At 29.6% G+C, this 14,666-nt stretch overlaps 1 protein-coding gene across 2 annotated transcripts in view; it reads right to left on the reverse strand.

Annotated features, from left to right (window-relative positions):
* Positions 1-12,955: 12,955 nt before the first annotated feature.
* Positions 12,956-14,666, reverse strand: part of LOC113556124 (carbonic anhydrase-related protein 10) — a 203,089-nt gene continuing 201,378 nt past the window's right edge. For both annotated transcript variants that reach the window (XM_026960891.1, XM_026960890.1), the window contains exon 11: positions 12,956-14,598. In XM_026960891.1, coding sequence (XP_026816692.1) covers positions 14,576-14,598 — 23 coding nt within the window. In that variant the 3' untranslated portion in view covers positions 12,956-14,575. The remainder of the gene's footprint in view (positions 14,599-14,666) is intronic.

Here is a 14,666-nt window from a genome sequence, read left to right on the forward strand (position 1 = left end):
AATTTTGTTTTTTATAACTACTTTTTGAAAAATGAAATCATGTGGGTCGCGAAAGATTTTTCGGTGTAAAAATTCGGGCCGTGGTACTAAAACGATCGAGGACCACTTGCGTAGAGTATAGACGATTGACTTTGAGATGGTATGATGTAATTTTAAAATGCAGCATGGGCCGGATAGAAAAGGATCGCGGGCCGCCAGTTGCCCACCTCTGCTCTACACAGTCGCGCGTACGGCCGACGCGAAACGCGCGTATCTCATCCTTACGGCGCACGCGCGAGGTCGCCACGAGATATTATAATATAATAATGTTATGCGTTATATTCGCCTGCGCACACACCTATAGCGCGGGAATACCTTAAGAAAACATCAGCAGCTCTCGTGCGGGAGACTGGCCCCGATTGAATCCTACGCAATATAATTATATATATATATATATATAATATGTACTTGTATGTATATATTATGTACTCGTGCGCGCGCGCACACACACACACACATATATAACAATAATGATATCCGTGTGAGAATATACCGCCCCTCGCCCGTGTATATATATATAGTTTCTCGGCGAAATTTATGGCTCCGGTCTGCGAATGTCACGTCAAAGCGACGCGGCCGCGAGAACGCGCGGACGCCCGCCGAGGCCGTTATCGCCGGCGGCGCGCGTTTAATCAACCGTACCATTGTTAGGTACAGCGATACACGTCAGACCGACGTTGTTTTATATAAACATGCGCGTCCGCCCGCGCCCACTCACACGCGCACCGCGCGCATAGTACACACACACACACATATATATACACGACATTCTGCGAGCACGTATAATAACAATATAATATACTCGTGCGAGTCGGCTATAATTTAATACTCTAAGCGTGTGTGTGTTATGATATACTTTCCGTAGCACATCCGCATCGTCGAAACGTATATTTCACCTATTATTTTACGTGTATATATATATATATATATATATATGATTATAGTCCGCGCGCGAGACCCTGCAGGGCGGCAGAGCGATGTCTGGCGCGGAATAAACACGTAATAATACAACCGAGTCTCCGACAGGAAGACTGCCCCCCCCCTCCCCCATTATCCGGGCCAAAGAGACGGTTTTTATAAGTTCGCCGGTCGAATTACGTTGTGATGGCGTGCGCGACACAAATCCTCGCATTGCCCCGGACGACGATTAATCGATCGTCGGCTACAGCGTCAATCGATGTAACTATTATAGGTCAGTGCCATTATCGAATACACGTCATTATACATCGGCGTGAATACTACGGAGTCTTATCACTGATCGAGATGTACGTGACTGGTGCGGCTAAACTTTGAAATTCAAAATTTTTAACGGTCGCGTATTGTGGTTGACGGGAGTTTAACCGGAAATAAATTAAGCACACACACACACACGCGCGTTTAATACACTGTCATCATCGTTACTTGATACAGTTCCTCGAGATCAAATAAATCATTGGCCTACACAATGTATATCTATTACGGCTATACCACGTGACCAATGATGCAACCAGGGCGTGAGACCAGAAATTGATTTAATATACTCCATTTGTGTGCAGTTATCGCGTTATCATAGCTGCCTGTACTGTAGTATACGGTCAAAACACTCGTATACATTCCATGTAGTATAATGCCGTCGTAATTTTTTTTTATCGGTTCCCTCCATTTTATTACAGCTTGTCGTTTAAACGGTCGATGGAAAACGGATATATCAGTTTATTATAGTTATTTTATTATTTTTTTTCCTTGTATTATATACAATATAATGATTGAAGAAAATGTATATGCCCAAAGTAAAAATATACAAGTGAGGAGTATAATAATATAATACTACTAACACTAATAAAACAATTTTTTTAATATTTTTATTTACTATAACATCATAGCACCACCACCGTCCGTAATAAAGCTCTGCAACAATAAAAAATTAAAATTAAATTAATTTCGTACGATAACGTGTCATATCTTTATTTATACGATTTTCTTCTTCTGTATGTGTAAAAATGATTGTACGTTTGTTATATATTATTATATATTTTTTGTCACCAGAACAGAATTTTTTCGTTTTTCAGTCCATAAAGGTTACTATATTATGGTTGCTCACTCGAGAATTTGGTTTTGGATTAAAAAACTCCAATATTTTTTTAATGTATTTATAAATCTTGGTTATAGAAATAAAATAGACTTTATAAAAATCTTTCTGTGCGTAAAAAATATATATGAGTCTTGAAATATATATTTTTAGGTTATACGAACAAAAATGACTTCATTAATTTTGACTACAATTTTAGAAATTGTTTTTGGTGATACCAGAAGTTTAAAGTGGTTTAAACCACGCTCGAAAATATACTATATTATGTTCCAATATGCCACTGACGAATTGACCATCTCGGTTGAATTACTTCACAAAATGTCAAATGAGGTACACTGACACCAATTTGTTAGGGGACTACAGAGATAAACTAACAAACTAACACTGAGATACATCTATATGTATAGCACCGTAATTTATATTTTTTAATTTTTCTCCCAGCGAAGTCAAGTTATACAACTAGTATTAGTATATAGTTTCCTTAATATACAATTTTCAAATAAAATAATAATTAGCCAATCAAATAAATCAATATGATATTTTATCTCATTAAAGTCATCAAATTATAACCAGTCAATAATGCTAGTAATAAATGTACACACTTTCGGTAATTCAAAATTATTCGACGTCTTAACCAGGTTAAGACATAATATGACATCCAACCTTGACTTAAGTGATAACTGTAATTTAACGGTTTATGATTTATGTTAAAATAAAAATCGACCAGTATCATATTTATGATAGGAGCTGTAAAAATTCAACCGCCAAAGTAATTTATTATTTATTTTATATTTTTAAGATAATTAAATATTGACAATATTGTATATGTGTAATTGGTGAATAGAAATCAGATGATAATATATTGCTTAGCATTTTATATAAACTAAAAAAATAATTGTTTATAATTACACCCAGAGCCGGAGCATGTTCATTTGCGCTCCTAGCCATTTAACATATTTCCGCTCTTGTAAAAATGATTTACCCCCTCCCTCTCGTCCACGTACTTACACATATAAAAGATTTATACATTCGTTATTTTATTTTATTAGCTATTATAATAATTATTATATTTAATAAGAAAAAAAAAACACTACCAAACTTATTATAACTTTATATAATAATTTAAAAATTAATTGTACTTTTATACACTTAAAAATTTCATTTTTCGTGCTTTTTTAATAGCAAATTCATCTATAATATTTTAAAAATTAATTTTTGAAGCCGATTCACATTCAATCGATATAATACTCATATTTGTCAAATAATTCCTGTGCAATTATTGTAGACCTTAGATACTTCTTAATAATTTTCAGTTTACTAATACTTCTTTCACAAGTGTTTCCTTTCATGGACTGATACAAAAATACTAAATACTAAAATAAGAGTAGTTATCTACCACCCATAAATATGAAAAAATTGATGAAGGTCTTTAAAATATAAAAATAAAACATTTAGAATCCTAATTTTAAACTAAACATGTAGCTATGAGTTAATAATAATAATCGATTTTGAAAATCATTATGTTAACAATTGTCATGCGTGCCAAGGTAGGGTGGTGGTATAAACAGCAATTTAAGCTTCTATAAAATAAAAATAAAAACAAATTATTGGCAATAATACAGTTCTTAAAACATCACTCGGGCACTCGGTGTCTCTATGTTGTATAATATGATATAATATTTTGTAAACACTTGTAAATTGTAATATTTTTGTACACAATACGCCATAATAAAGTACTATAGCGTAGCTATTCTAGTATAATTATTTTTCACATATTCTAAATAAAATTTATGTTATTAATAATTGGTATAATATATCAATGTATGGTATATTTTATTCTAGATATTGTTCCCTGGCCTGGGTCAGTTTTGTCAAGCCCTACGGCTCTGATTACACCCTTTCTCGCAAAAAAAAAAAAGAATATACACGCCATTTTAGGCAACCTCTTTCAAAGGGTAGCATATTATCAGATTTTTCAGAATTTCGTCTTGTTTTAGATATTTAGTTTTTCGATTTGATTTGAACATGGAAATTAACTTCATAAAGATCAGCCTACGTAAACGACACATAAGAAGCATTAATATAAGCTGAAATAGGTAAGTTAGGTTATAACGATTAGCAGGACAATAATATTATGTGATTTACTTTGTCTGTAAGATCTGTCAAACGGTAATTTTCGCTCGTTGTTTTTCAGTAATAATATTATTATTCGGCATCGAATTTAGGCCAGGTTAATACACGTAGACAACGACGGAGAATCGCAAAGTATAAACATTTTTTTTTCAAATAAATCACGCGTGATCTCGAACATTTGTCACGTGACATTCGGCAGCGCGCGCAGAATTCAGAAGTAAACGCGGTAAACTCTGTGTATGCACATAATATATACATATATATATATAAATATAAGTTAGAGGTATGGCGGGGTGACGCAGAGGGGTGGGATGTCGATCACTCGCGCCGAAAGAACGCGGTGATTCGGAAAACGCCGGCGGTGGTCGGAGGTAAAGGAGTGGGTGTCCGACGGGCGGATCAGATATTCGGGGTTGAACGTGCTAGTCGGGTTTGCGTAACATTGTGCATCCCTCTCCATCCGATCATTGCTCATCTGAGGCATAATATTATGCCAAGTCGTGGTTGTCGTTGTGTTTTTCTGCGTTGTGCGCGGGGAGAGGGGTAACCGGTGACGACAATCAGACGACGCCGTTACCGTCCCACTGTCGCAGATCAATTCAAAATATAGATATGAATCCATAATACACGTAGGTACCTACATTATTCTTATGTCTAAATCGGTTCATATAGTAACAAATGGTTTTTGTTAAATGTTATTTTTATTTCTTTTTTCACTTGTTTATTTATATATATATAAAAAAAAAAAATACCGTTATATAATGCCGAAATTTCTGTGTTCACTGAAAAATTAACTGAACTGCGAAATTTGAAAAGACAAAATACTTAATATTACGAGAGTTGATACACAAGCGACTGGGATATTTATAGAACGAATCAACGTGTAATATCGTGTTTTTCTTTAATATCTAGTAATTAATATTAATACCACCACACATTTCACTTTTGATACGATTTTTGTAGAGATTTTAAATTAACAAAAATAAATACGTTTGTACATTTATAGAAATACCATAGGTAACAATTATTATCAATTACTTTTTTTTTTTACGAGGAATCTGTAAGAAGTTTTTCTATTTAGTATTTAGGTATTTAGGTATTTGGAAAAAAAAACGTTTAAAAAACGTTGGAAAATACTATTCAAGTTTACGGATTATTTTAATTTAATGATTTTTCAGCCATGTTATCATATTCAAACAATATGGTAAATTCGGATCAAGGGTGAACTCAACAAAAATTTTGTTCTTGGTGATTTTTTAAAAGTGGTTCTGGTTTTGAAAATATGCTGGTCCAAAAATGGTATTGAATAAAATTTGTCTATATATATATAATAATATCCTAAACAGCATTTGCTGTATCACTCGTCCATCCTTGATTTAGATACAATAATTATACAATGGCGTGAATTGTGATTAAAATTTTGTGTTTTATCAAAATCAATTTAAAATAGAAAAGCATAGGACATTATTGTATTGTATTACTATTATACTTTTGTGGTTGTCGTCATCACGCAGTAGTAGACTTTCCTGGCTCAGAAGAATCGAATTTCTCGTAATACATAAAAACACAATAATATTTGAATATTACATTGTATTGGGTTTCGAAATGTAAATACATAAATTTGTTACAAATGCTGTTTTAGTAATATTTTACTAGATTTTGAATTTTAAATTTTAATGCATATAATGAAAAACGTTTTTATATCATATTTTTATTGTACACACGGAGTTTATGATTGAATGTGTAGCTTATTTTTCTATTAGTATGTGATCGGTTATAGTAAATATAAATTAATTTTATGTGATGAAGTTTATTATGACTTATGTAGAATTTTAAAGCAATTAAACACTGGGTAAGTTAAATTATTTTTTAACTCGTTGAGTTGATATAGAATAATTATATTTATAAGTTGAGTTTAAAGTTAAAATTTATATTCTTAAATTAAATGTTTTATATCTTGTTAAAAAAAAAAAAAAAAATATACTGTAAAAATAATACATATAAGAGTATAATTTGATAGAAAGAAAACAAATATACAGGTAAAAAAATATCCAATGATAAAACCTTACTAACTGTAGTCATATACTATTTAGGTTAATTTTTAGTTAGTTGATTTGTAAGAGATCTTAACACCGATGTCGATCTGGGTCATTGTTATTAATGTGAGATTTGAAATTAATATTTATTGGTAATATTGTTTAACGAAATTGGTATAGTACTGTTTATATACCTACTTTATTTTTATCCTCATTGAAATCCAGTATAAGTGGGTTCAAATATTTGGCAGTCTTATAAAAAAAACATTTGTTCAAAACAAAATATAAGATTTAAAGTACAATTTATAGGTTTTATAATAGGAAAAATATTAACTTAATATGTCTATAAAACTAATTAATTAATTTGTAACTACAAAATATTATGGAGAAATTTTAAATTGTCAAGTTAGAAGTTTCTTTTTTTTTTTTTAAATAATAACCAAAATATGTAGTTTCTCACGTTCGTAAAACCATAAACTGAAAGAAATACGTATTAATAATCGTGTTGCATAGCTTATACTTTATAATACACTTTAATAAGCGTCAAAGTTAAAAACAAAATATGAACAAATTGGGGTTTTTTTTTTAAATAAACGAAAAGTTATAAAATAAATCTGTTGAATTTTGTAATTTTAACGACTGGCGACGCTATCCATTATAAAACTAACCTGATACGTTATTCCAATAAAGCGCATCACCATGACTCTACGGTTATTGTCGTTTTGATAACTCGGAAATATTATACCGTGGAAATATTTGAAAGGGAACAACGAATATTTAATCAGACTCAATGTGTCCGATATTTTGTGTTCCACGTGTTTTGTCCGGAACCGTATATTATCATACAGACACGTTGTGTACAAAACGAGCACCACTTACGTTTTAGGTGAAGGAACGTCGTAAATGAAAATACTCGCCGCGTTGCGCACGGAGTTACAGTGATACTGTGTTATACCTATAGATATATTGTATACATTTTCTACGGCCTTTCAACATATTGACTTTTGTCTGCTTACAATTTTATTCCAGACCACTATATTATATTATTATGTGGTCGGAACGTAAAAATGCAGATTATAATATATTCCACGCGTTGGCATATAGACTTAAAATAAGTTCGGTTTTTATATAATATATCATTTATATAAAAAAATAAAAAAAAAGGAATTGTTAAAAAATTCAAATCCACCCCGTGCGATCGTTTCACACAGGCTTTCTATTTACGCGCACGACCGCAAAACAATATTGGTCTACGGGACGTTAAGCGGTTAAACAGCAGTGTACAACATTATGGCACATTAATAGTTGTAGATTTTCACGAGTGTTGTATACATCGAGATAATATGCGATAAATATATATATTTTTAAGTAGAGATGGTGAATAATTTATTATTATTTATATTTATATTTTAAAACGAATAAAGTGAAACCGTTTGCTTTGTTTCTGTCCTATACTTGTGATTGTTATGTAAATTGAAGCGAACGCCGCTCTTTGACATACTTAATAATAGTTAGTATATTATTATTCGATTTGGTTTGTGCAATCGGAAAACGGTCACCTATTGTTATTATCATTACATTGTTCTGCCATAACGAATGTATTACTGAATGTATTATGCTACGTTTGTTTACAACTATCGATTTATAATTTTCGATTGGAATCCAATTGTCTGTCTTCGGAATTCTACAAGAGACGAGACAATTTACAAAACATACTCACTGCCGTTTTATCTTTAAACAGTGTATTTTTTTTATTAAAATTCTGATTTTTAAATACGATTAAAGACAGTGGTGGAAAATACAATTTTTTAAAAGAGAGAGACTAAAATCTACTAAAAAAATACCTTTAAAATAACCCATTAATTTACACTTTTTTGAAATTTGAAAAAGGTTGACTATAATAACTGAAGTACCACATCATTGGTCTACTAACAACGGTCGTGTGATTAACTAACCTTTACCACGTTAATGATATAAACAAATAATTCACAACCACTTACTTTTATGGAATGCAATTAATACAAAATAATATATATTAGAATATTATCTATAAATATATGTTCACAATTTAAGTTTTAATAAAAATAATAGATATGTGTTAACTAATATACTTAAGAATTTTAAAATTAGTTATTCTTTGGATATACCTCCAATTAAAGACTATATTTTAAAATACTTTGATTTTCTTATATTATTTGAGAAATGTTTTGTGGTGATTCAAAATCTTTTATTTCTATTGATAACTATTCTTTTATATTGTAAAATGTTAAGTGAACAATTTTTTTTGAAAATATTGACGTACTGAGTAATTATTAATATTCAATCAAGTAGTTTCTGAATTATTAATATGTATATTATATAATATGGCTACTAATAATAATACGTATAATAGTTTTACATAAAATATAAAATAGATGTAATATTAAATGTAGTCTAGTATTTATTATATTTTGATAGTTTTTAAAAATAATACAATGCTAATTAATTAATATTATTTACTATAATTTTAATAATTATTCACTCTATTTTATATATTTTAAATCTAATGCATACTCTAATAGTCTCATAGATCCTAAAAAAATGTCCAAATTAAAATAACTCAAAGACTAAAATCTAGTTAATATAATTTTATTTGGATACCAAAAATAGTACTTTGAATGAATGCATTATTAAGGGATAAAATTGGAGGTGAACCAATTCTCGGTGAAAAAATCTGTACCAATTATATAATAATATATTACTTTTTATATTAGTTTAATACAATCGTGCTACGAGTTTGTAGACAGTAACTATTCAAAATGATTGGTTTAGGTTGACTAACAATATTGTTAAAGCAGCCAAAGGTTTGATGGATTTATAACTACTTTTATTATTAAAAAAATGAAAATTCTGTCGGTTTCAGTTACCTACATGGTTACATTTCTCGTATAATAGTGATTGATAAATCAGTTTAGAGAAATATTCTCAATTTAAAGTTGTGCGCTATAGTTGCTATTGGTTAATTACATGTATTTATCGAGGAGCATTAAAGTTATATTGTTGAAATTTCTATAATTATTATTTTAAACTCAACAAATGTCAAATTGGATAGAGCAAACATTGTTTGTTACGCTTTTTACATTATAAAAAGTCCTTTTATATTTCATATTGGTTTTGAATATTCCACTTAATCGAAATATTATTATGTTTGACGCTGAACTGATATAAAATAATAATTAATAATATATTTATTATTTATGTTTGTATGTAAATACGAATATCCGAATATGTACATTTTTTTTTCAAATTGTTTAACCTTTTAACCTGTAATGGCAACAAATTTTCAAATTTAAATTCTGAACGATGAATGTGTTCCTTCATATTTGTGTCAAACGCGCAATGGTTACATTACTTCTGAGCAAATACAATTTGGGTGACCAGTTTGAATCTAACGCGTTTACACGTGTCATAGTTGTTTGCTACAACCATCCATATTTTGCTGAAACATAAACTCTGTATTTGTATGCATTTTTCAATTGACATGCCTTATAAATTTAATTTTAACATGCATATCATATCGACAAATAAATTATATAAATATATTAGCTTAAAAGAAATTGATAATCATACATTGTGTTTGGTGTTTGTATATTGTGGTAATTGTATGATGATTTGATAAAATAAATTATAATAAAAAAAAGAACAAGTTAAGTTAGGTTATATTGAAAACAATATTATAAAAATTTTAACGAATTAAAAAGTATTGTATAGGAATGTGGCGAGTGTGTTAAACCTCGTAAACTTCAACCCATAGATTTACTATTAAACCTTACAATAATAAGACTCGTTAGTTCGAATTTTATTTCGAAAACTATTTTACGATATAAAATGATCGATATAGTTTGTTTCTAGTTTTGACACAATTTAATTCAAAATTACCCACGTACCCACAACAACGAATTTAATTTTTTTCAACATTTATTATTAATATTGTTAAGAAAGATACGATGAGTTATTTAACTAGATATTATAATAAATGTATTATTATTAACATAATTTTATTCTTGAGTTATTGGTTTGAGTTTATTATTAACGAATTAAAATTCTATTTTAATTTTATGTAATAGATCGATTATAGTTTATTTACAATATTTAGTATGACAAATTAAAAAAAAATAATAATATAACGTTTTTTTTATTTTCATATTGCCTAACTCTTTATTAATTTATTTAATTTTATGAATCCGTGATGTATGTTTATGAAATATGTTGAAATAATGAATCGAAAAAATAACAATATTTTATTAGTGTGTGACGGACGGCGCATTAGATAGGCAATAGTGATGCGTCCAGTGGAATAACTTGAATTCATTTTTTTTGTGGCTAAAAATATAGGTTAAGTAGTGAAACCCTTTAACTTCTTAAATAATTAATTAAAAACAGATCTCTGCATATTGTTAAATCTCCTTAACTTTTTGTTGAATAAATATTTTAAAATAAATAAAAAATATAAAATGTTAACACTATTCAAAATAATATAATGAGCAAAACGTTTAATGTACCCATTAAAATACACATATTTTAATGCAAAATTAGTCATTATATAAAAATATAAAGATAGTATTTTCAAGGTCATAATAATTTAAAATTTGAAGCAATGAATAGTTATATTAAATTAATTATAGTTTAATAAGTGATACAAAATAGCATGTGCTCACAATTTTCGCAGATTATGTTTATATAACGTACGCGTTGCTATTATTTTTATGATCTGTTCTTTGAAAAGGTTTTTTCTTTAAATTGGACAATAATAGAAAACATTATGATCATGTCGAATGGTCTTCTAAATAATCTTATCGATGCAGATGAGTTTTTTTTTAGAGTTGGTTAATTGTAGGGCACGTATTATAGTGTCATGTTAACGGTTTGATGGTATTGAATAGGTAGATCGAATAATCGTAGTGTAAAATTAATTTAATTTTAAAAATAAATAAGACCATCGATTTATTCCCTTTTAAACATTTATGTCTATTTATACATTTGGATTTGTTAATTGATGAAAACATTCTGTTAACTCGTTTTATCCAAAGCTGAGCACAATGTTGGGTAAACGAAATTATTCTTACCTGTTATTACGTCGGTTAGGTTGATAATTGTGATTCTGCGGTGTATTAAATTTGTATATTGTACATATTGTACCAATTTTCAATATGGGTACCTACAGGTTTTTCCCAGACCAACAAGAAATAAAAATAAAAATAACGCCCTGTAAACAAACACAAGTAAGTTGTTTAAAGCTATACGTATAAATTGAATGATCCTATTCTGCGCCTGAGAAATGACAGGGGAAAAAAATCTGTTTCCGCAACGATTTATGTTTGCGTAATTCTCAGGTAGAACTTAAAGAAATCCCAAGTAGTTGAAATCTTGTTTTATACCAGCCTTCTCGTTATGATTTGTTATCACAGATAAACTAGAATTCTTTCGTTTTTTTTCTCCGCCCGACACCTTTACATTTTTATGTCAAATGTTTCCCATTCATTCACACCGGATTTTTCGCTCTCCGCGTGAATATTTTATCTGTCATGCACCCAAGACTTATTTACTGAACGCGTATTTTTTCTATTTGTTCAATGTATATTTTTTATGTTTCTCCTTCTTGTATTTTTCAAACATATTTTACCATACAAAATTGCCTACATTTCAAAAAAACATGTTTCGAACAATTGTTGTTTAAAACAATTGAACACACATACTATTAGTTTAAAATCGTGTTGTCTTTTAACATTATGTTCCTTTTTTTAGAGCCATAAACATTGTGAATTTTAGCTGCTATATTATTTGTGTGGATTTGTGACAAATAATTATTTTATATTGGGCATTTGATTATATAGTTATAAATGATATTTTAAAAATATTTAAATTTTTTGTTTAGATGTGCTTTTCACAACAAATCTCATCATTAACTTATCATATAAGAATAGATAGAATATAGAAAAAAAATTGTAACAATATTTTAATAATACAATATTATAATCTATCAATTTGACTTAATTCCATCATAACGTATATATTTGTATTTATAAATCTGTGTTTATATCAAATATATTTTACACATTAGTTGGATGTTTAATATAGTAAATGCATTTTTAACTTATGCAATACTAAAATATTATTGAAAATGCATGTATTTGCGTACTTATTTCCTATATAGTTAAAATTAAAATATTCTTTTTGTAGTCAATACTTGATAAATAATAATAGAATCCACTATTGCACTTTAAACGTGAAATCGCGTTTATGTTATCTATTTACGGGAGTTGCATTTTTGAATTTTGTCAGTAATTTATACACAGTAATTATTCGTAGGGATTCATATATAGACAAGGACAAATAAATTAATAGAATTCAAACAAAAAAAATCAAAAACACTTAGTCAAAGGTTTATTAATACACTAATAATGATAACAACGTATTGTAGGAACCTTGACACACTACAGACATCCATATTATAATATATGCATATTGTATATGCATGAACTTTTGTATTATTACAATATTACAATAAAATTAAGACGCTAGCAAAATAACATTATGTTTCAATTGAATTTCAGTCAAAATTAAGAGTGCTCTGAAACTGTTTACATGAATATAAATTATTACAATCATGGAGATATGTGTAATGTATGAGATGATTATGTTTTTTTTTTTAAACGCAGTGCAAAATCAGCTCGATATCAACAGGCTCTAAAATATCGTAGAAATCCGTAAATGAGTTAGAATATAGAAGTTGGTTCAAGTCCGTTGGAATTTTTTTTTATGTTACTGTTATTAAATATGTACAATATGTACGTACGTCGAGAACAGCAACTATGAACATGATTATAATGAACACATACCGTTATACTGTGACGTGTGAGATTATTTATTATCTAAATAGTTTTACGAATATACGATATTGTAATAATATTATGTTATATAATTTTACTAAAATAATATTATATATTAAGTCGCGCGGATTGTAAGATTAACGTGATTTTTCAAAACAAGCGTTCGATATTTTTTGAAAAAATAAATCCATCTACTGATATAATATTGTAATAATTATTGATTAATAAACGTACGAGTTAAAAATTGAAACGCTTAGTTTATACCCGACACGTAATAACATGTTTTTTGCGAAAAACTGTGCAGCGCCGTTTGAGTAGTAGTAGTAATAATAATAATAATAATAATAATAAACAAAAATATTTAAAAAAGGTAAACGTAAACGTTTTGCGTATACAACGTGTGATTTGTATTATGCTTGGACGTCCGAGATTAGTGTAAAAAACACGATTCGAGCGAGAAATTCCGCGTAATGACGAATACATATTTCGAACGACATTATACGGGAAAACATTTCATGTGCCATAAACACAACGTGTCCTAATGCAAAATCTATAAAAGTCAGAAAAACTGAGAGCGATTTTTATGTAAGTCGTCGGCGTGTATGCATAGAGTAGGTGGGTACTATATATTTTATTGGCTACACTACGTATATTGTTTCGTTCGAGGGTTTTCGCGTGCGTTTGTTTTACTCCCATAACATTATAGTTATTGGAACGCGCGTATTGCGAAAGATTCTGTTTCCAAGAACCTCCCGATATCGAGCCGAAGACATATATATGTATATATTATTAATACAACTATTATCCCTGAAAAAAAAAAAAAATAGGAAAAACGCAACAAAAAAAAAAATCCGACCCTAAGGTACCTCATCCGCTCTCGCACGATCCGGTAGAACGCAGACGAAATGTTTGTGGTACTGATTTTCAAGCATTGCAGTTCGGGATTTTTTCCCTTTATAATAAAACATTATAATACGCTATCATAAATTTCATACGGTTATTATTAGTTATCATGACTGTCGCCGAAACGAAAACGAACTGAAGACGGAACGGATAACATTATTATCGTGCGGTGGTGTGACTATACCGGAATGAGACACGAGCTAAATTAATCTGTTCGGGGAGTCGGAGAGATAGAGAGAGAGAGAAATATATTAGTGTGAGAGAGAAAGAAAGAGAATGCTAAGTGCGAGAGTCCTCGGGGAGTCTTAGAGTCGGTTATTTTTTATAGTTTTTTTCACCGAAACTCGGCGAGTCATTCGTTTTTTTTTCTCAGTTATTTTTATACTTAATTAAATAATTTATTTTACACAGTAATATTATATCATAGTATGTATACTGGAATGTCGCTCGGGTCGTTCGACGAAGGGTGTTGTTGTTTCGACGGACGACGACGACGGCGGCGTCGTGCTGTTTACGCAGGTACGTTATTAGTGCGGTTTCCAGTCGTTGGCTGAAACAAAACAAAACGCCGTATATATCGAGGGGATGTGCGAGACCGAAATTCGTGGCAAACAAAAA

The sequence above is a fragment of the Rhopalosiphum maidis genome, chromosome 3 (genome assembly GCF_003676215.2).
Source record: "Rhopalosiphum maidis isolate BTI-1 chromosome 3, ASM367621v3, whole genome shotgun sequence".
NCBI lineage: Eukaryota > Metazoa > Arthropoda > Insecta > Hemiptera > Aphididae > Rhopalosiphum > Rhopalosiphum maidis.